Here is a 24,598-nt window from a genome sequence, read left to right on the forward strand (position 1 = left end):
TGAGCTCATGTTGATGCTATCTTCTTCTGTCAATAAAGCCGCAATTTCCGAAGCGCTAGTTCGAGGATTTTGCTTAATTTTATTCACAATTTTTTTTTCTTGCCTCTCCGTTAACTTTGGCGGACGTCCAGTTTTAGGCTTGTTTTTGAAATTTTCCGCAGTTTCAAACCTTTTTAAGACACTACGCACAGTAAATCGACTTTTCTTCACAATTTGGGCAATCGCTGAATACGATTTACCCTCTTTTCGCTTCTGTACAATTATTTTTCGCTCGGATTCCGTCGTTTTTTGGCCTTTGCGACCCATATTTGCAATTTATGCACTTAAAATAAGCACTAAACCTAAAGAAATATTTTATATAAATATTCTGTTGAAAATTTTTTAACATGTGTGCCAATACTTTTGTCCATGGTATTTTTGATAGAATTTTAATATGGGTTCTTTTGTAAAGCCTTTATTTATTAAATTTGTATTAAATATTAAGAAACGAATGCTCTTGGGTATACACTTTAAATTAGAAAATATTTCAATGTAATAGGTCTAGAGGCTTAAGAGGACAGATACGAATTTTAATAAAAATCAATATGTGCCAATACTTTTGATATATATTTATCAGGGTACATATCAAGGAGTAAAAATAAAAATACCATTTTTTAGCCATTTACTTAACTTACGCAGTTGACTTGTTTATGTACACAAATGATGATTGGAAAGATTTTCTTTTTTCAGGTATAAATTGGGATAAAAAGGTGATTGGTTCATTGGGTTCAAGCGAAAGTGAAAAAAATAAGGTGTTGGAAATAGTGCTAAATATAAAAGAAATCTTATTAAGAAAACCAGAGCGCACGGATTGGAATACGTTACTTATTCTGGCAAACAGATCCTGCAAAAGTGGTTGCTGCGGTAATCTATTGTAAAATTTATCAAACCATATTTTTATTATGGTTAAAAATGTTGTGATTTACTTTTAGTTGCCACATGAAGTGTCTGAGCTGTATTAAGTATTCCAGATTAAAAACAAGCTATGTTTAATCTGCTTTATAACATGGAAAGTAAGGACTTGCAAGATTTGCATTTACAAAGGCTTATAGAAATAAGTAATGTTTCTCGGTAAAGATAAGCCAAAAGTCACTGAGTGCTAATTATTTTATTCTAAATGGGTCCAAAAGGGTACATACTTGCAAAAGAGCGTTTTTAGCAGTTTATGATATCTCTAAAATGCGTTGCCAACGAATAGTAGTAAATCTTTTGAAAAATAGCCAAATACCAAAAGATATGCAAGGGAGAAATATTAACGGAAATACAATAAAAGGAAATGTTATTGCAAATATTGAATCATACCCTGTAAAACTGTTTTAATAAATTTTATTTAATACAATAACATTTATTCCTGAATAATTTTCGGAACTTTGGCAACAAGCGAACAGGATTCTAATTTAGAATAAGCCTTTGTATGCATCACTATATGTGTTTAACACCAAAGTGTAACTTAAAACAGCTAAAATAAAACAAGTGTCAAACATTTTACGACTGAAGTTTTATTTTACTGCAGCAATGGGACATATCCATAAGTCAAAAATGGCATTTTCTAAATTTGGAAAGACGCAAATTTAAATTAGGTGATAGTATTTCATTAAACCCACCGGAAAAGTTTTCATTAATAATATAATGAAAACTTTATTATTAAAAATAACAATTACTAAAATTAAAACTATTCAAAGTTGAAGAAGTAGTCCATTCTTGCAGTGGAGTTAATAGATCAATGGGTATAGTTTAGGTGAAGTTACTGGGACAAGCATAATAACTAAAAACGTTTAGCACGCGGCATTTTCTTTATGAGGCATTGGCGTGCATATAATTTTTGTTTCTCTGGTTTAATATATATATATATATATATATAGTAAAGATGTTATTTTACAATGAACAAAAACATTTTTCAAGTCAAGCAAAAGTCATGGTTAGATTTAATGACTGATATTTTTTACACAGTTTTTTTTTTTTAATTATTACAAAAATTGTCAAAAAAATAAAATACTCATTCATTTTAATGTCAATGCTATTTAACCTTGAATTTTTATCTTAAAAAACAGTACTGGAATTTTTTTTTATTAAGCAGATTTATTAATCTAGTCTTTTATTTTTGTTTTACATTTTAAGACATTAGTACCCATTTTATAATTGTAATTATAACGTATATTGTATTTTAAAATTGTAATTCAGGTCGAAAATGACACATGTTAAGAAATTGATACCTACTCTCTTAAAATTTGATCGGTAAAACGGTCATAAACTAACACATTACAAAATGCCTAAAAATATTTACCACAACTTTTCGATTTATTATCTATTGATTTCACTAATTTCCTGGCAGATTACAATTTTCAATTCATCTAATTTACGACGATTATTTTCATAAACTTGAGGTACCGAAGAATCCATAAAACGTCAACGAATCTTGAAATTAAATGGTTGGCAAACAAAGGACGCAAAACAGCCATGGATGCCCTGTGGCGGTGTGTGCTGTGGCTCCATCTTGCTGAAACCACAAACGGTCTCGGTCAATACGTCTTCTTTCTAACTCGGGAATAAAGAAGGTGTTTATACCATATTAACGTAACGTTCAGACGGTACTGAAACGGTAACCCCATTTTCTTCAAAAAAAAATAGGAACCTATCAAGCCGAATTTGAGTTAAATTGAAATGCTTTGAGTCAAGAAGTCACCGATTGTAATCTGACGCACACCCCTCCCTTCTCTAATGGCCAATCGCTACCTGTCCTAAAAACGTTCGCTCTTTGTGCCGCACCCTGTATAATATCTAGTAAAAAATGACGTTTATAAATAATAGAACGCAATACAAGTTAATATTTTACTTATATTCGTTTATTTGAAGAAATACTGTAAAATAACAATAATAAAACGTATAAAATAATTGCATTTCCTATTTTTGAGCGCGCGACTCTGTTTTTTTTTAGTAAATTCTTGGTTATGGTATATTTTATCAACCGTATATGGTCAAGGTATATTTATTAATTGTATAGAATATACGTATATCATATACGATTCTTTTTACAAAATAAAAGAAAATTTCGGCATTTAAAAAAATTGACACGGGATTTACATATCTAGTTTTTAAAATCCATTAATACACCCCAAATATTTGATGAAATTCTTCTGATAAATCACAGTTTTTCGTAAATATTATCCAATCTAATAGCCCTGTTTTTATACTAAATATTTATATATAAAATTATAACAAATTTAAATAAACAGTGTTAATACATTAAATATTCAGTATATATTTTCTGCAAAAAGATTTTTTTTTATTAACACAAACCCTTACCCCCCCACCCACCCCAAACATTTGCCCAGTAAGAACTCCTTTTGAAAAATCACCGTTTTTCGTCTATAAAATCCAATCTAATAGCACTGTTAAATATTCAATAATATACATATATATATATATAATTATATCAAATTTAAATAAACAAACTGTGTTATTAGATTAGATATTAACGACAAAACCAGCTGGTGTTCATGTGTATTATTTTGGAAAACAATGATTTTTGAAAACAATTTCTTACTGGTACTCTGTGGGGGGTGGGTGGGGGGCTAAGAGTAGGGTTAATGAAAAACGGTTTTTTTTGCAGAAATTAATTACCTTAGAGGAAAAATGTTGTAACTACTAAGGAAACTCAAAAAAAACCATTCAAAAAGATTGATTTGGAAGCCTTTTATGCTGTGTATAAGTGATTAAAAATAAAGAATAATATAAATTGTAGTTAATTTTCTGTAACCTGAGAGAGTAAATTCTTTAATAAATTAAATTATTTCTTTTAAGGCAATTATTTTATGTAATAAAAACACCCTTACACCCCCACCCACCCCAAACAGCTTACCAATGAAAAATTCTTCTGCAAAATCCCTGTTTTTAAATTGAGTACGCGTGGACCAAAGAAGTTCTTGTTATGTTATTTACTATATCTTTTCATACCATCAATTTTAAAGTAATGTTGACCGAACGTTTTTAATTTTAATAGGTAGATAAACTCCTTAAAATAATGCTATAGAAACATTTTGACACCTTGTATATTAAAAATTAGAAAAAAACTAGACTAGTCTAAAGTCTTTCTTAAAGAAATGACTAAAATCCATTTAGAAAAAGTCAAGATAATAGAATTCTCAGTGCACGAGTGCCTGTAAGAAACAAAATAATTTTATTTTAGATGTTAACGACGAAAGCAGCTGTTATTCATGCGTATTATTTTGGAAAACAATAATTTTTGAAAACAATTGAGCGGTGGTAAGGGTAGGTTTGCAGAAAATAATTGTTTTTTTGCAGAAACTTTATAAAAAGTGTCCAAAGAAATCTGTAATCCACTAGCATACATTATTAACCTATGTTTTACCACTGGTGTTTTTCCGGATATTCTGAAGACTGGAAGTATAATATCGTTTACGGTCTCTTTGATTTCTAATTTATCTACATGCACAAACAGATGTTTACTTATCTAGATCTATGTTGCGGATAGTTTTTATGACATTTTGCACTATAGGTCTTACGTAATAAAAATATTGTAATTCAATTTTTTTTTAATAAGAATAAAATAATAAATCTTAGAAATGAAAAAATGTACCTTATATATTAAAAAAGAACCTTCTTTCAGCTTCAGCAGGATCAAACAGGGCCGTGCCGATAGAGCCGGCAACAAATCAGGCCAATACCAGACCCAATGTGACCCTATGGTTCTCGGAGGAACCGAGTGACGTCATCGTAACGCGTGGACAGGACGCCATCTTAAGATGCGTGGCAGAATCTACCACAGGTAAACCCCTACTTGATACCCCAAGGAAGTATCTTATCTATCAAATATTTTTGTCCGTTTATAGGAAACGTCACAATTGTGTGGCTCCACGAAAACTCCCCCGTGTCACCGGAGGACCAAAGATGGCTGATCCGGGGCTCAGTTTTGAAGGTGCTGACCGTCAACGGGGGTAAAAGGGGGTCCCTCGGGAAATTTAATACCGGCGAATACAGTTGTTTGGCGAAGAACAGTTACGGGGCGATTTTGTCTAGGGTCGCTAGGGTCAGGGTCGCTTGTAAGTATTTTCCTGGATAATTTTGATGTGGTTACTCTTGAATTTGATGTTTTCTTGCTGCAGCAATAGACAAAGAAATCACCATAAAAGGTGACGATACAGTGCTACAGTCGCAACCGTTGTATCTACAGTGTAACATCCATTCGATCCCCCTAGCGGAGATCCACTGGGAGTTCAATAATCTACCTCTAACGAATGACAAACGGTACGTGCGTAATTTGAATTCTAATAAATTCACGTTTTTTTAACGATAACATCTATATAATAATTTAAAATCTAATTTTATTTGTTTCCGTTTTAAATTAGCAATTAAGATAAAATCGTTTTGTGAACGGTGTTTTTTTTTTGTTTTCGAGGGAGGGGGGATTTTTCCATATCTTAACGCGGTTTTGACCCGTAATTGCGCCCGGTTAATATCAAATAATAAAAATTAAATTTTAGTGCCGCGTATCCGGTTTTTTATGGGGTTTTTATTAATTAATCAACGTTTTAGGCGAATAATGTATTCCATACATTTTTTAGATATTCATCCGTTATTCTCAAAGAGTCTTAGATATATATCTACAGTGTGTCCAAGATAAGGATGTCTATCGTGGGGATCTCGGCAACTATAGGAGACACGAGGTTGATTAAATTAGAGAAACGTTGCGCATTTTAAAGCCTAACGATACGCCGTTAGTTAGTTTTAAAATTTTGAGTAGTTCCAGAGACATTCGAGAAAAACCAAAATTTGCCGATTTCGTTTTTATTTTTTTCTGGCGTTATTTAAAGAGGTGTCAAAATTAAATAAAAATTAAATGTCAAAGTAGTTTTTATTATAATCACTATTTTTTATTCTTTTTATCTTAAGTGAAGTAAATAGTTTTAATTATTTGATAAATTTAGTTGAGTTTTGTCTCCTATAGCTGCCGAGATCTCCGTGATAGACATCTTTATCTTGGACACGCTGTATATACAAGTCAAAGTCTCGTAAATGTACTGTCTATTTATTAAGCATTATCAGACCTAAATTAAAACTAGGTAGCTATGATTAGGCGCTAATTTATAAAATGAAAACATACTTCATGTAAGAACAGTGACTCACACACTTTTAAACTGCGTCCAGGATATAGGACCGGTTTTTCGGACATATCCCTGTCTCAGTTATTTAATATCCTCGGTATTAATTTAAAATTGTGTTTTTCTATTGAGGTTTATCCAAATAAGTATGAAAACACTAATTTTATAATAATTCTTTGCTTATTTTTAAACAGCGTTTAGGATATAGGTCCTAAGAGAGTCAAAATCTCGACTTAGGACATATCCCTATCTCAACAGTTTAATATCCTTGGTATCATTCTAAAATTTTGTTTTTCTATTACACTTTACCAAATTACCTATGAAAAAACTCATTATATAATAATTGTTTCCTGTTTTTCAAACTGAGTTTAGACTATGGGTGTTAAGAGAGACAAAATATTGACTTTTTGACCGGATTTCTAAATTTCTTAACTTTTCAGTGTAAACTTGTTCCTTTAAATATTCCCACTGGAAAAAATCTAGCAGTATTAACTTAGAAGAAATCTAATCTTAACATTTTAAAAGATTTTCTAATTATACAGGGTGTTTCATTAATATTGCGAAAAAAATTCAGGGGGAGTTTCCTTGATTAAAAATAATAAAAAAAGTCCCTATAAACCTATGTCCGCAAATGTTTAATTTCTAAGATACCGGGTGTTAAATTTTTATTTTTATTTTTGTTTTTTCTTAATAATTTTGAAAATTGGCATCTGGGACTTTTTTGATATGGCAAATTCAAATTTAATGTGACGAGAGTTCGCACTGGTAGAGGACGCTACATACATAGTTTTTTATACTTATTTTTTTAAATAGAAAAGTAGATTTATCTATTATTTTTACGGAAAAAAGGTATCTTGGCCGAAGTCGCTACAAGCCACCGTTTTCGAGATATTTAAACTTAACATTATGAATGCATTTAAAAGTCACCATAATTGTTCTTTTTTAAGTTGTGTGAAATTTCTTTAAAAAAATTAAATAATAAATGTATAAGGAATGTTGTGTATAACAAATTCCTAAAGGCAACAGAAATACTAAAAAAAAATGTATGAAAAGGCCTGTAACGTATTGTACAATTGTACATTCCTTTGTGATACTGGAAGAACAACAAACACGAGTAGAAGAAAATGTGCTTCATGAAATTGAGGAAAATCCTGCAACAAGCACTAGAAAGATTGCTTTAAACTTAAATGTAAGTCCTTCTACGGTTTTTAGAATTTTAAAGACTAACTTTCTATACCCTTATTATATCCAGCGGGTTATTATTGAGAAGCCACATGCAATTTTAGAGGGCCGTCATCAACATCAATTTTCTCCTAATGTATGGGTTGGAATTGTAGACCATTTGATAGGCCCATTCTTTTTGCCATTGAGGCTTACTGGAGAAGTTTATCGTCATTTCCTCGAACACGAATTGCCCATACTTTTGGAGAATGTTCCATTGCAGTTAAGATTGCAAATGTACTTCATGCAGGATCGAGCCCCACCTCATTCCTTGAATTAAAATTCAAGGATTGAGGTCAAAAAAAAAATATAAGATAATTTTTTTGGAAAAAACGAATAGCATTTTCGTAATGTATGGGTCGAAATCTATAAGAAAACAAATTTTCAAAAAAATTTGATAGATTTTTTTTTCTTCGAACTTTGAAAAATTTGACGACTAAATGTATGCATTTTTTTGAAAAAAAAATTTTTTTGTTTTTAAATCTTTTTGAAAATTTGTTTTCTTATAGATTTCGACCCGTACATTACGAAAATGCTATTCGTTTTTTCCAAAAAAAATATCTTATATTTTTTTTTTGACCTCAAAGTTTCAAAAATACAAAAATAGGTCAACTTCTGACAGCCATATTTTTTGTTTCTCAACTAGTTGGATGAAGCCAAGTATACTGGCGTGTACCCTTGTCCTTTCACTATAACTAGCCGCAAACCGCATTGCCAAAGTCAGCGATGCAGCTGAGTTATGGCTATCAGAGTGGGACTACTTTTCACCATTTTTTCAAAGCTACAAAAATAGTTCAACTTCTGATAGCCATATTTTTGGTTTCTCAACTAGTTGGATAAATAAAATGTTGCTTAAGGCCGCGTTCACAAAATACAATTTTTTTAGATCAATATTTGTCAATTTTTGAAGTGCAGTAGAGGCCTTGGGTCCTTGAAGTGTTATAAGCGCTTTCTCATGTGGATTGAAAAACTGTATATATATTTCTGCATTGGGATTAGTAAGTTTCTTGTATCTCTCCAAGCCACAACCTATAATTTTTTGGTCTTGTTCCCTCATGACAGCATTAGATTCAATATGGGGATGTTGATTATTTATTTTCGTAACGATTAAATCATCTAAGATTCTTCCATTATTGTCAGTAAAAATAATTATTGCCGAAGTCAGCGATGCAGCTGAGTTATGGCTAACAGAGTGGGACTAGTTTTCACCATTTAAAAAAAAATAGGTCATTTTCTGATAGCCATATTGTTTGTTTCTCAACTAGCTGGATGAAGCCAAGTGTACTGGCGTGTACCCTTATCCTTTCACTATAACTAGCCACAAACCGTATTGCCGAAGTCAGCGATGCAGCTGAGTTATGGCTATCAGAGTGGGACTAGTTTGCACCATTAAAAAAAAAAAATTGACTTTGAGGTCAAAAAAAATTATTTTTTTTCATTTGATAGGCCCTTTTTTTGTCATTGAAGCTTACTGGGGAAGTTTATCGTCATTTCCTCGAACATGAATGGCCCATGCTTTTGGGAGAATGTTCCATTGCAGTTAAGATTGCACGTGAATATTTGAACACAGTGTATCCGAATCGTTAAAAAAGGCCGAGGAGGAACTGAACCTTGGCCTCCCAGATCTCCAGACCTTAATTCCTTGGACTTATTCCTCTGGGGTCACCTTAAGCATTTGGTTTATACAACCCCGTGGAAGAATTACGAAATCGCATTATCGCATCCTGTGAAACAATTAAACACACACCCGGAATATTTGAACGGGTTCGCCAATCGATGCATCGGAGAATAGACGCCTGGATTGCAGTTAGGGGTTTACATTTTGAACAACTGTTATAACTTATGTTCCACCAAGTGGCTTTTTTAAAAGTAGATATTTGTCGTAAGCACTTAAAAATATTGACTTGAAATATTTAAAAAAATAAAAACTGAAGTTATCCAAATGGATTGAGGCAATTTTCAATAAATTCGGACCATTTCTGAGGAAATATGATGGTTCTTGTACTGAGTGTTTCTTTCATTAAGAATATTCCATTTTCCAGGCAGCTGAACCTCCAGAAAAAAAAAACAACTGGCTGGAAAATACAGATTGTCAGAAAAAATTTGAAAATTCAAGCAATTGATTGAATTGTCAGAAAAAAATAGAAAATTCCCAATAATTTATATAAGAAGAATCCTTGGGATTTAAAAACTTCCAAGTAAAAGGGAGTTATTCAGGGAAGTTGTTTTTTTTTTGGAAAGTTTTAACTGCCCGGAATATATAAATAAGTGAGCTATTATTGTCGAATTTTTTTTGTTCTCCCACGTAATTCAAGTAGTTATTGATCTCGTCCAGGCAGTTAAAAAGGTTCAACTGTCTGGAAAAATTCAAAAATGTACTGGAAACTGTACAGGCGAGACATGAGCTTGGAAAAGTGGTTACACTTACTTTTCTCTTATTAAGTCTCATGTTCTGTTTTTCAAGTTCGACTGGTTTAAGAAACGTGTAGACCCCTCTTCATGCCTCAAAAAATATTAACTATATTTATTTTGGAAACAGCAACTTTTATTCATTCATGTCCTAAACCTTTCTCTAATAGGTCATAAGGACTCGTCAGGTAGGTTTTACAGGGTAATTTTTTTTCCTTCGTCCTGATGTCCTTTGAAAACGCTTTCGGTCGTCTGCAAATTGTTAGCGTAATAAAAATTCTAAAATAAGTTGATATGTCATTGGCAAACAACTCGGTATAATATGCAGCTCTTGGGATATACATGAGGTAACTTAAATCTCTCTTGATTGATAGCCTACTAACCTATTTTCACAGTTTGTTTTCGTTGAGAGGTAAATTGCTGTAATGCAGAGGTAAATGTGTATAGTAAGATATTGCATCCACTTTGTCAAAGGCGTTTTTAAAATCAAAATAAAGCACGTTAACCTGGACCTTATCATTTCAGACACAAACTTGAAAAAATGCAGTCAAATTTATTTGGCCAGATCGACTCTTATAAAAACCATCCAGATTTTATCCGATTGTATTGTAAAAGGTCGCTATCAATTCATCATTCACGATCGATTCAAATATGATACTTAGACCGGAGAATTGGCATGCAATTTGTAATATTAGATCTATTTGTGGTAATTTTCCATGTCAATTTGGGGCTGCAATTTTTAAAAAATACAGGCGAAATCTTATTTGATAAGAATCAGATAAGAATTCAATCACCATTCAGTTAAAAAAATTATAATTTTCAAGTTTATATTTGTTTTTATTTTTTATAAAGATATATGTATAAAATGTATCAAATTTTATTAATCAGTGTTTAGAGGTTCATAATTTCATCGATAACGAAACACGATGTTGTAGATAATATTTTTATTTTAACTATATGTTACCATAAGCGTTTTTTTTGTTTGTGTCCTTGTACTTAAACGAGGCATATTTTTCCTGTAAATTAGTGTTTAACTAATAATAATAATATATATTCAGCAGATAATACATTCATACATTATAACATTACAAAATAACAAGTGGTTAATCGCTAAGAAAACCCCATGCACAATGGTATTTTAAAAATACTGTGTGTGTGCATTTCCTGTCTATCCAAATTAATTAATTAAAATAAAAACAATTTTTAAGAAAATAATATATAAACAAAAGTGATTCAAAAAATAAAATAAAATTAAATGAAATTAGGGGAAAGAAAGGGAAAAAAACAGGAAGAAAAATAAACAGTACTATGTGTATCATACTAACCAAGTGACGTTATCATCTAATATCCAGTCGTGGATTCTACTTTTAATTTTGTTATAGGGTTTATTTCTGAGTTCTACGGGAAGATGATTATAGATTTTTGCTAAGGTATATGTTACAGTTTTTTGACATTTAGTTTTTGTGGTCTTTGGGATAGTTACATTCTTATTTAAAGCTTGTCTAGTGTTCTGATTGTGAGATATGAAATGCAAGTAGTGTGGATTCTTACACAGAAGCCTAACCACTGCTTTCAAGTAAATTTGATTTACTTGCAACAATCTAGCTTCTCTAAATAAAATATCCGAGGAATACAATTTTGGTTTGTTAAACATTACCTTCAGAACATATTTTTGAGTAATCATAAGAGGTTTCAGGACGGTCTTGTTCCGCCCCATGCTGTTATGCAATAGTTAATTGATTCAACCAGAGCTTGATAAATGGTCGTAAGGGTCTTTTTTTGCATAAATTGTCTTAATTGACCAAATTTATAAATAAGTTTCCGAACTCGAGTGGAAATATACTCAACATAGTATGGTGGTGCCACTTTAGATTTTTATCCAAAATAACACCTAAATATTTAACCTTGGTCTGCCTTTTTATTTGCTGGGTGCAAGAACAATCCGTTATGCCACAGTCGTTTTCGTTTAATGTGATCTCTTTTAATGTTCTTGAATCTACAAAAAAGCATAAAAAGCTTGACTTGTCTTTACATCCTACCAAACCTACCTAGTTTTAATTTAGGTCTGATGATGCCGAATGAAGGCGAAACGCGTAACCCAATAAATAGACTTGTCCTTTTTAGATATGTTCCTTTGCCTCATGGCGCTTTGTTATTAAGAAACACTAATTTAGATGACTCAGGAAACTATAGGTAAGAAACCCTTTAATTTATATACATATAAAGACACATGACACATTAATATTTTAGATGTGTAGCTACCAACTCGATTCTCGAAAAAAACAAGACTAAAGACTTTCACGTAAACGTCTTAGTACCTGGCCAAGCAGCGATGACTCCCTCTATCATTATAGCAAACACTTCCAACAGTCGACTGTTGGTAGAGGGAGATAGCATCGAATTTATTTGTATAGCCACTGGGTGGCCTTTGCCTACAGTAAAATGGATCAACAGTAAGAAGTGACATTATATCTGATAAAAGTTAATTATATATAAAAAAATATATTTTCAGGTAAAAATGCTTCGATAAGTAACTCTTCTTCCAGTTCGATATCTTATTTGACGTTTAAAAACGCTGATATAAACGATTCCGACAATTACACTTGTGTCGCTTCCAATGGGATAGAGCGAGTAAGCGAGACTGTCAACGTTCAAGTTTATCAGAGGCCTTTTTTTAATGTTACGCCGGTTTCGGTCGTTTCGCCATCGGCTAGAACAGTCAGGTAAGCATTAACTAAAAAAGTCAATATTAAAATGCTGTTATAATTTAAAGGTACAAAAATCCTATTGACACAAGTTTACATTAAATAAATTGAAAATAGGTCTTATAGTAAATAACAAAGAAGTAGTAAAAATAAGGTCTGTTGCTGATTATAGGAAAAAAGTAAAAATGTAAAACTTAAAACATAAACATATATACAAAGCGTCCAAAATACATACAGAATATATGAATAAATAAACTAAATAAATATGAAAGATCAAATTATAATACATATTTAAATGATTTAATATTTAAATTAATTATAAATGAGTAAAACGTGCATACACATCGAGACAACAGTCGAACATAAATTACACACAAACAAAAATACTGATTAAAAAAAGCCAGTAGTAGTAATTGCTAACATAAAACACAGAAGTCAATATAAATATAAAAATAAGGAAAATACAAGTCAAAAAGGTAAGAAAAAGAAAACAAATGCATTTAAATAGTGTAGTCATCGAAAAATTCTTCAATATTATAATAATTAACATTTACTCTTTGCCTAAATACGAATCTACTAGATATTCTCTTTATATGTATCTATAAAAGATTAAATAGTTGACGACCATTAAAGACAATAGAGTCACGAACTTGGGAATATCGGTTTGTCTTGTATTTTAAAAGTACTCAAGTTTTATACTAAGGATCAGTAATATAGTTTCCAATATAAATAATGAAGGCAAAGTTAAGATATTGTTTGGCAAAAACATAGGTCGACATCAATCTCTGGATTTAGCTTTATTTATATATCTTATACTCCTTCATTGTTAATAAACAAAGGCCAAAATTGTTCATAAAATATTGTCTTTTGAGAAATTGAGGGCGATATGTAAATATGCAATTTCAAGGTAAAAATGAAAAAACATGGATTTTTTCCAAGCATGATTGGCGTAAATAACTGAATGCACATATGTAGTGATTCGATAATTCCACGATTCTAATCTAATAGTATTTGTCACATTCTTTGCAATAGACTTGCTTTTACTGTAACCAGATATTATTGTAACTGCTTATCGAATTCTCCAATTATTATATGCACACGTACATAATAAATATCCTTATGAGTTTATTCACAAATATTGAATTAGTTATTATAGGTTTAAATAGTTTTACAGAACCCTTAAGACAGATTATGAACTGAGCTACTTTTTCATTAGTATTTTGTTTAGGTGTTACTTCTTTTATAACAAATACCATTATTTGTATAGAAGTTTTTTGGACTTGTTTGTTACCATAGCTCTTTCTTTTGTAACAAATTATGTTTTTTTGTAATTGTTCTTGTTTATTAATAAATATACGTAAAGCGTCTGTAGACTGTCTAAATAATTCAGAAAAATGACATTTCCAAACGGTCCAGAATGTTCCTGAAACGTGCAATGCAGAGGAAATGCATGAAAAGTACTTTTGATCAATTAATTGGTATCCATAATATTTGGCATTGACACACAATCATGCTCCATTAACTACATCAAGGATTTCTGAACCTTATAATCCATGGATTAACGAAAGAATTCTACTCTTTAATAATAATAATAATAATAATAATGTCTTTATTAAAATTTACAATTGGTAAATTCTAAATGGCGAAGTTGAAGCTTACTTCCTAGCTTAACCATACAAATCAGCTTGAGGTTAGATATTACAAAGAATTTCAAAATGTATCTTAAATAATTGCATAGTTACAAAATATTAAGTTCTAACTACCTATATGCACAACCGATTAACATTACAACGTTTGATAACCACACAGACTTATAAAATTTACAATAAGTTAAAGAATAGATATTTAACAACACTCTAGGCTAACAGAGATCAGTAATATAACTGCTTATTTTTCGCTTAAATATAGAAGGTGAAATATATTTTAACTCAGGAGGAATTTTATTATATTGCAGATGAATACAGTAACTAAAGCTCCTCTTAAATAAAACAGTTTTATGAAGAGGAGGTGTAATAAAATGCTTATTTCTTAAGTCCAAAACATGAGCGTCATATCTAAACTTAATTTTCTGATAAAGGTAATTAGGAAATTTTTTAAAGACAATTTTATTAAAGAGAACAAGACTATGTAGTAACCTCCTTTCACTCATATTTAGCCATCTCATCAAGCGTAACTCACTACTCACACCTCTATCAAATTTTCTCATTCCATTAATTAGCCTTACACAACAATTTTGAATGTACTGTATTCTTTTTATATCACTTATCAAAAGGCAGGGGCCATACAAAACATCACAGTAAGTGAAATAGGACAATACAAGACTGTCACAAAAAAAAAAAATTTTTTTTAGTTCTTTATTAAGATTCCTTATAAAAAAAAAATTATTGAGATTTAAAGAGTCTAAAGACTAAGTGACTACGTAGTTTGAGGATGATTAGGCAATAAATAACTTCAGACTCCAAAATTCTTTTAACGGTTCTATACCTACAGACCTTCAAAATCAATGATTATTTCTTATTAAGTTAACAGATAGCTACCTAGAAAGGGTTGTAACAATATTTTTTTAATAACTTATGTAATCCAATTTTCATGTTATTTAGACACGGTATTAAAAATATATTCAAAAAATAGTGTTACCCTTCAAATCTAATGCCTTTGGAAAAATTTTCAGAACTTCAAAAATAATAGACCGATTTACTTAGGATCTTCTCTCGTAGATTGCCAATTAAATGCATACTTAAATGCTAAACAATCCCACTAAGTTTTGAAGTAAATTGGTCTTAATTTGAATTTTTTACGAATGCTTAAACTTGAGAGTAGTAAGTTTTTTTAGGCAATTTTTTTAAAAAGTTGAAAAGTAATAGGCCAATTTATTTATGGTCTTTGCGCATCGATTGTCAACAGAACGCTTTACAATCCCCGTAAGCTTCAAGTAAATTGGTCTTGATTTCAATTTTTTATGATTTTTTTTTTAATTTGAGATTAGGCTTTTTTTCTTTAAACTTTCCTAATGTCAGAAATAATAAACCAATTTACTTATGATCTTCCATTTTTTTTTTATTATTTCAGGCAGTCAAAGTCAACGAACAAGGATCTTAAGAAGTGGATATAAATTTAAAAAAATAGTTAATATAAATTTAAAAAAATTTAAATTTAAGAAAATACAACTTTTTGTACATATTTTGAGAAATGCTGAAATAGGTGTTCAGTGAAATTGTCTAGATAATATTTGTACAAAATTTCAAAATTGTACTGTGTCAAGTTTTTGAGTTATGAACATTTTGTTTATTTTTTCTAATTTTAATTTTTCAGATTTTTTTCCTCAACTTGTGGTACATATTTTGTGAAATGCTAAAATAGGTGTCCAGTGAAATTGTCCAGCAAATATTTGTACAAAATTTCAAATTTGTACCTAGTCAAGTTTTCAAGTTATCAACATTTTGTACAATTGATTTTTTTTAATTAATATTTTTCCCAAAATATTATTTTTCTCAACTTTTTCTAGATATTTTGAAAAACGCTGAAATAGGTGTCCAGTCAAATTGTCCTGAGAATATTTGTACAAAATTTCAAATTTGTATTGAGTCAAGTTTTTGAGTTATGAACATTTTGTTTATTTTTTCCAATTTTAATTTTTCAGATTTTTTTTTCTCAGCTTCTGGTACATATTTTGAGAAATGCTGAAATAGGTGTTCAGTGAAATTGTCTAGATAATATTTGTACAAAATTTCAAAATTGTACTGTGTCAAGTTTTTGAGTTATGAACATTTTGTTTATTTTTTCTAATTTTAATTTTTCAGATTTTTTTCCTCAACTTGTGGTACATATTTTGTGAAATGCTAAAATAGGTGTCCAGTGAAATTGTCCAGCAAATATTTGTACAAAATTTCAAATTTGTACCTAGTCAAGTTTTCAAGTTATCAACATTTTGTACAATTGATTTTTTTTAATTAATATTTTTCCCAAAATATTATTTTTCTCAACTTTTTCTAGATATTTTGAAAAACGCTGAAATAGGTGTCCAGTCAAATTGTCCTGAGAATATTTGTACAAAATTTCAAATTTGTATTGAGTCAAGTTTTTGAGTTATGAACATTTTGTTTATTTTTTCCAATTTTAATTTTTCAGATTTTTTTTTCTCAGCTTCTGGTACATATTTTGAGAAATGCTGAAATAGGTGTTCAGTGAAATTGTCTAGATAATATTTGTACAAAATTTCAAAATTGTACTGTGTCAAGTTTTTGAGTTATGAACATTTTGTTTATTTTTTCTAATTTTAATTTTTCAGATTTTTTTCCTCAACTTGTGGTACATATTTTGTGAAATGCTAAAATAGGTGTCCAGTGAAATTGTCCAGCAAATATTTGTACAAAATTTCAAATTTGTACCTAGTCAAGTTTTCAAGTTATCAACATTTTGTACAATTGATTTTTTTTAATTAATATTTTTCCCAAAATATTATTTTTCTCAACTTTTTCTAGATATTTTGAAAAACGCTGAAATAGGTGTCCAGTCAAATTGTCCTGAGAATATTTGTACAAAATTTCAAATTTGTATTGAGTCAAGTTTTTGAGTTATGAACATTTTGTTTATTTTTTCCAATTTTAATTTTTCAGATTTTTTTTTCTCAGCTTCTGGTACATATTTTGAGAAATGCTAAAATAGGTGTCCAGTGAAATTGTCCAGAGAATATTTGTACAAAATTTCAAAGTTGTACTCAGTCAAGTTTTTGAGCTACGAATGTTTTGTACAATTAATTCATTAATATTTTATTAATTTTTTTTCTATAATTATTCAGAATCCCAGAGTGCCTAGAAAAAAAACAAAAATTTGTTTTTTAATTTATTCCACGAAATCAAAGTCAATAAACAAGATCCTTAGAAAGTCAAAATAAATTATCATTATATATAATAGATTATCAAAATAAAAAAAAATCATGGAGCTTCTGGAAATAGCCAAAAATTTGTTTTTTGTGTTTAATTTATCCGAAAACGGTTAAAGTCAATAAACAAGAACCTTAAGTCAATAAACATTAAAAGTTACTCAAGAAATCATTGAGATAGGGGTGATAGATACTAAAGCACTCGTATTGCTTGACTTCTCTAAAGCGTTCGATACATTGGATCACAGCCTGCTTTTAGCGAAACTAGCCTATTATAATATTCTTTAAGTTTTATCTTTGTAAAAGGAAATAGCTGATGATGTTAGAAAATCAATTAATCAGAGTCAAATACATATAAATTTTGGTATACCATCTTCTTGGGGTCGTATTTAATTAGCAGACATAGATAAAATTATTAAATATTACAGTGTTCGTAGAACAAACAAAGGTTTGTCAAGTGTTTCCACATTCTTGTCCTCGACCAATAATTTAGAATTAAATTCTAGTGTATTCTGTTCCGTAATCTCTTCAAACAATAATTTCCATCTATTCATGGGAGGCAACTTGGTGTAATTTTCGAGGATGACTTGACATTTAAAATGCATGTTTTTGGCTTAATTGAAAAAAATCCTATTTGGCCCTCAAACCATTGTACGCTAATAGAAGTATTATTAAGTAAGAAAGATATTCAGTGAGTCTTTAGTATTATCCCATTATGAACTACTGCAACTTTTTCTATATTCCATGTTTAGATAAAAACACTATGTGTCGTTTAAAGACGCTACAAAATCAGTGCTGTAGATTTATTGTTAATTTAAGAAAACATGACAAGAGTGTTAGAAAAAATTTGTACTTTTGCATGTAGAAAGTCTTCTTTTCATATTATCTATTTATTTTCATAATTAGGTTAAGTTGATTAGCCCTAGCACAGACTTCACATAGGTACATTTTGATGTAATAAAGATATTATTTACATTAAGACATGGACGATCATAATGAAAAGATAACTCCCGTCTGTAAACTACTATCTAAGTATGTCGGTAAAATGACATTTCTACAAATTGATCCAGTTTGTTCATATCAAGCATATGGTGGAAATTAGAAAGAAATAAGTAGGGGTATCTGAAATCGACTCAAATGTCCCAATTTGATTTTCCAGGATGGATTGTCAAGCCGTCGGGGTTCCTCAGCCCAAAATAACTTGGCTCAAAGACGGACATCCCTTAAAACCGGAAGTGCGAATCAGAAAACAAGCGACTGGAATTGTGTTTACCCATACCCTTTCCACAGACACCGGTAAGTTCCCTTTTTTTACTTAGTTTAATTATTCTATTTCGGGTTTGTTTTTTTTTCAGGTGTTTATCAGTGCGTAGCGGCTAATCCGGTGGGAAAAGTGTGGTCAACCGCCCAAATCGAGATAAATAATTCCCAAAGTCCCAGTCCGCCCGAAAACGTCCAATGTAGGCCTTACGACGAGGATAAAATTTGTTTAACGTGGAAAAACCCGGCTAATGCCACCGTGAAGGCCTATAGCATATATTCCTCTTATATCAGTAAGTTTTTTTACATTTTTTTGTCATTGTACCAGTAGTTGAAGATAAATTATTAAAGTCTAATTATCGTGAAACCATAGACTTATAACCTTAAAACGTTGAAAGGCTGGAAATATTATATAAAACCCAACCCAACCAAATGATTTATGAAAAAATGAGGCATTTCCGCAGAAAAATGTTGGTACTTTTTGCTCAATTGATACTTGACAAATATTAAATAAACCATATTTTTTTATTTAACTGATTTCAGTTATTCTAAAGTTCGGAAAATGGAAAGGACGCATTTTTTGTCATTCGATGACCATAGGGGCTATTTTAAGCTAAAAATTTAATTTTCTCTTTAATAGTAGATTTCAGCTAAACGAAATTTGAACCTAAATATTTATTAATAATAGAGTATGCTTTAAGTATAAGGAATCTGACCGTTTATGAACTATTTATGTGTTTTTTTACACACTCTATTGAAGTAAAGGTACCTAGCTGGTATGAAGCATTTTTATGTAAATTAAATATTTAATAGATTTCTTATTATTTCATAATACAAGATACACATTTTTAACATTTTGCATAATTTTATTGTATTGAACAAAGGGAAACTTTTAGAGCAGCTTTTATAGTTTTGTTTATTAAATAAATTTATCGGTAAACAGTTTTAAATCAACATTATATTATTTATTTATAACCAAAAGTACGGAACAAAAAATGTACACTTACAGATATTATGAATATAAAGGAGATGCCGTTTCTCCTAATATTCTATCCTGGGATTAAAACTACTAAATGAGGATCTATTTCTAAGTATATTTTATTGCACATAGTGAATAGAGGAGAATTTAAATGTTATTGGCTAAATATGGGAGATAAATACTAAGAGCATTTCTTGTACATTAAGCTGGCAAATTAAGAGAAAGTTTACATAAGACTTGAGGATCATTAATAAGGCCATTGAGAAATTTAAAAAGATACACTTCTGCAAAATTGGATCTACGTCTCTCAAGTGACTTCATATTGTAAATATTACATAACTCAATTGAAGAGGCATTTTTATTGTAATATTTGGTTTCTCCAAAGAACATGTGACGTGCCATTTTGTTTTGAGTACGCTCTCGAAGTCGTATTTATAACATTAATAGTATGGGTTCCAAATTATGCAAGCATATTCTACTAAACTTCTTAATTATGTAGACATAATACAGCTACCTCAAACTTGCTGGATTATAGAATTCGTTAGTATGTCTTACTATAAATCCATAAATTTGAGATGCTTTATTTGTAATGTATTTATAGTGAGGTATAAATGTTCAAATACTACTCCTAACTCAGTAACCTCATCGATGCGTTATTTAATTTGTACGGGTACATGATATACATGTATGTACCTATATTAAAGTATATTTTATTCTCGATTGAACATTGAAGGACACTATGCAAATCTTTTTGTAATTCCGAACAGTCAGCAAGGCTTTTTATTATCTTGTAAATTTTTAAGTCATCCGCAAACAATAAACCCTGAAGTATACCAGAGGTTGAAATAAATAGTTGAGATTTATATCCTTTATTATTCATGCCTTATTAGGTAACACAAATTACTTTATCACATTTGGTCTTGCTGCATTCTTTTATATTTTATATAAACAAAAAAAAAATATTGATTGATCATCAGATTTTAGTTTAAGTAACTAACTAATGTTTAAAACCTTGTAATTTTGGTCTTGCACAGCAGTTTTGTTGAATTAGTTTTAGATATCCGGCAACGCAGAGCTGCGTGTTTACTGCGATAGTCGACTGCTGATTTAAAGGTTTAGTTTGCGTTTGTTAGTTATAAAGTAAATATTTTGATAAACAAATGTTGTATACTTGGTTTAAACATAGGATTCCACATTCTTTTACGCTGAACCAATTCTAATAATGATCCGACAATTCATGTAATCTAATTTTCTCGTATCTTTCTGAGCAAGGCTTTCCTCAGGGTAGTATTTTAGGACCCCGTTTATATACTTTATATACTGCAAGCTTTTACTCTTGTCTAAATTTTTGTGATTATCACTTATACGCAGACGATACGCAACTCTATATTTCTTTTAAAAAATCTGAGTATGCTAATGCAATTAAAAATCTTAATTTAGATTTACGAAATATTTATTTAAAATCTAAGGAGCATGCTCTAAAAATTAATCCTATGTAGTCAGCTTTTTTGATCTTTGATGAGGAGTATCTTCCATATAGTAACCATATTATATCTATTGGTGGCAATACGATTCCTTCTAAAACAAGTTGCAAGAGTTTGAGTATTTTATTAAATAAAAAGCTGAGATTCAAAGATCACATTTTATTATTTATGGACAAAGACATTGCTTAACCATGCTTTGCGAGTCTCTAGTCTTATCTCATTTTAATTTTTGTAGCCCTATCTTTAGCCCATGTTTAGATTATGCTGATCGAAACAGAGTACAAAAGGTTCAGAATAGCTGCCTTAGGTTAATATTTAATTTCTCGTCCTAACCCGATTTCACATAAGTTTACAGAAATTGGGTGGCTAAATATGCAGAACAGGTTTATTCTACAAAAAAAATGCTTCTTCTGTAAAATCCTAAAGGAGAAAATTCCAGAGTATCTTTTTGATAGACTAACATTTCAAACCGACATTCACAATCTAAATCTAAGACATAGCAACACCATAACTATACCAAAACATAGGAAAGAATTATTTAAAAGGTCTTTTACTTACAATGTGGCTGTGGCTATGGATAATGTTGTCGACTATTCGTTTTCCTTTGATTGGTATAGGAAAAGCACGTGGAATATATTTTTTTCAATGTTTTTTGTTAATATTTAGTGTGTTGTATTTTATTTCATTTTGAATGAAACTATTTTAATTATTTCTGTTTTTATCTTTGTTTTGTTTTGTTTTCGAGCTATATAAATTTATTTTGTTTTTGTCTTTAAGTAACAACGTTTTAAACCTATATATATGTATTATTTTAACGTGCTACTTATAATAGTTATTCTATTTTGTCTCGATTTTTTTTCTAGTTTAATAGGATATTGGGGAAGAATTGGCACTTAGTTGCCTACCAATACTCCTTTATTTATCAGATATTGTTTTATGAATATTTTTTTTTTAATTGTATGCTGGTAAATAAAAACTGTTTATTACTATTATTATTATTTTCAAGTGCAGAATGAAATAGAAAGTGATGCCAAAAGAAAAATGCAACCTAGATTTAAAGAATTTTTTTTAGACAAAAAAACCCAAAAATGTGTATTGCAAGACATTGACATTTTACAATCTGTTGCTTCTCCTAAACATTTACTGTCTCCTCAATGGTTACTTATAAAGAAATGTGAGTACTTGATAATTGGTACCTAGGAAGTAATGAGTAATGGATACCTAGGTGCTGTCCCGGGATCATCAGCTACAAATAATGCACTGGAATCTTTCAATAGAACCATAAAAGGTAGCAATACATTGCGTGAAAGATTTCCCTTGTCTCGTTTTCTTGTTAACGAATGGTCCTGTAAAACTACTTTTTCAGTTTCTACTCTTGTTAAACTTAATGATTGGTCAAAAGGATGCCATTAGGCAAAATTAGACAAAAAAATTGAGATCTTTTGAATATTTTTCATCGAAGGTAAAATATATTTTTTCAATTTGGAAAGTAACAATTCCTGAACAAAAAGTAGATTAGATGGATGGTACCTGCAATTGTCCACAGTCTAGCAATTAGATTGAAATGTGCAGTTCCATCTATAGGGAGCAAGAATATTTTCACTGGACAGAAAAAAAATGTGAATGTTTTAACTTTATTTGCAATTTATTTTTAATTTTTTTGATAGTCAAATTATAATGCAGAAGTTGTATTTTTCATTTTTCAATTTTGTAAATAGAGGACAATTAAATATTGTTTGAATGCCTATTTTTATTATAAAACGTGAAGTTCAAACAGTTTTTACATAAATATACCTACTTATTTAAATAATTATACAACTTATTATAAAACAGTTGGCAGTAATATCTTTCTTAGTTGCACAACATTAGAGGCTCAATAAGTGTTTCTGTGGCTACACTAAATTTTAAAACTTAATGAAAAGTATAAAAATTGATGTTTGAATAAATAACACCTTTAAACAAATATCAGTTTTGCATCACTTATTTTATGTCACATCAGATATATATGCATGGTGCTGACTTCTTTATAACACATGTTGAACTCAAACGAAATTGTTGTTTACTGGTTCTAGTTTTTCAAAGTTTTGAGGTTATAACCAAGTATATCCTTCATTAGTTATAAGTCTATGGTTGAAACAAAAAGCATTCAAACTAATAGTTTTTGAATATTCAAAGTCCAAAACTTCATAGTTCACATAATTTCCAGATTCCGAAGGTTTAGACGTACTGGGCGAAGAATACTTAATACCAGTGGACCCCACAAAGAAACCACCGATAGCAGACAATCCTCATAAGATGGTCGAAGGTTTGCATCCGAACACTAATTACACGTTTTTCGTGAGGTTATATACGAATAAAGCGAGCGATTACGCTAAGAAAGTAACGTGCCAACCAGGTATTAATCCTATACTTTGATAACGTTAATATTCTTAAAAAAAAATCACTTTTCAGGATTAAAAGGGTCCAGAAATCTGGAAATAGAAACGATAAATAAAACGGCATTGGCCCTGAAATGGTCGGAAATTAGTTCGGATATACTTTGTAATGGAACTCGAGATCCTTATGTCGTCCAGTGGTATTTGGACGGGAGTAGCGAGCACGTTTTCACTTATGTAACGTCACAAAGGAATTTCAGTTTGTTTGGTGAGTTTTTAAAGGTAGAAATCCCCTAAAAATTGCTAATTAAATATAAACTTGTTTGTTTTTAGCATAATTTAAAAACTGTTTAAAGAATTTTAATGAGCCTTGCTGAATAATTTATATATTGACGATTCCTGTAGATTGAAAACTTCGGCTCTTTCAGAGGTCCAAAAGACATCACATTTGAGTTTTTGTAAAAAAAATTGCAATATCCATGCATTTTTGAGCATAACTTCTCCGGCTTTTAAAATACTTTCGAAAATCTTTTACACCAATCAGAAGCAATGTCTGATGATGCATTTGACATTAGAAACGTTAAATTAAGTGAAGGATTCATTGCGTTATAATTATTTTGGTTGAGCTTTAATGGCATGTGATTTTCGTTTGCAAGTTTTACAAACTTTCTAGAATAATTTAGAAACGGTTCAAGGAAATTCAATAAAACTATTAGCAAAAGTAGAATTGATTCTTGCTGAACAATTTCTTATATTAACGATTTCTGTAGATTGAAAACTTTGAGAGTTAGAAGCATTTTTGTCAGCCAAGGTTCGATAGGATCAGATTTGAGTTTTTGTCAAAAAATAAATTTTGCAATATCCATACATTTTTGAGCGTAACTTCTCCGGCTTTTAAGATACTTTCGAAAATCTTTTACATCAAATAGAAGCAATGTCTGATGATGGATTTGATGTTCGAAACGTTAAGATAGGTTAAGTATTCATTGTGTTATATACAATTTTGCTGAGCTCTAATTATAGGCAATTTTTGTTTGAGGGTTTTACACAATTTTCAGGATAGTTTAAAAACTGTTTAGGGAAATTCAATGAAATTTTTACCAAAAGTAGAATTTATCTTTACTG

At 30.2% G+C, this 24,598-nt stretch overlaps 1 protein-coding gene across 4 annotated transcripts in view; it reads left to right on the forward strand.

Moving 5' to 3' along the window:
• Window positions 1-24,598, forward strand: part of LOC126733763 (protogenin-like) — a 125,306-nt gene that overhangs the window by 40,549 nt on the left and 60,159 nt on the right. For all 4 annotated transcript variants that reach the window (XR_007659857.1, XR_007659858.1, XR_007659859.1 and 1 more), the window contains exons 2-11: window positions 4,667-4,825; window positions 4,890-5,099; window positions 5,163-5,304; window positions 11,913-11,981; window positions 12,039-12,241; window positions 12,301-12,511; window positions 18,535-18,671; window positions 18,731-18,928; window positions 23,305-23,493; window positions 23,550-23,741. Coding sequence is in view for 1 of the 4 variants with exons in the window: in XM_050437159.1 (XP_050293116.1) it covers window positions 4,667-4,825; window positions 4,890-5,099; window positions 5,163-5,304; window positions 11,913-11,981; window positions 12,039-12,241; window positions 12,301-12,511; window positions 18,535-18,671; window positions 18,731-18,928; window positions 23,305-23,493; window positions 23,550-23,741 (1,710 nt within the window). In the remaining 3 variants the exon portion in view is untranslated. The remainder of the gene's footprint in view (window positions 1-4,666; window positions 4,826-4,889; window positions 5,100-5,162; window positions 5,305-11,912; window positions 11,982-12,038; window positions 12,242-12,300; window positions 12,512-18,534; window positions 18,672-18,730; window positions 18,929-23,304; window positions 23,494-23,549; window positions 23,742-24,598) is intronic.

Source organism: Anthonomus grandis, chromosome 3, assembly GCF_022605725.1.
Source record: "Anthonomus grandis grandis chromosome 3, icAntGran1.3, whole genome shotgun sequence".
Classification (NCBI taxonomy): domain Eukaryota; kingdom Metazoa; phylum Arthropoda; class Insecta; order Coleoptera; family Curculionidae; genus Anthonomus; species Anthonomus grandis.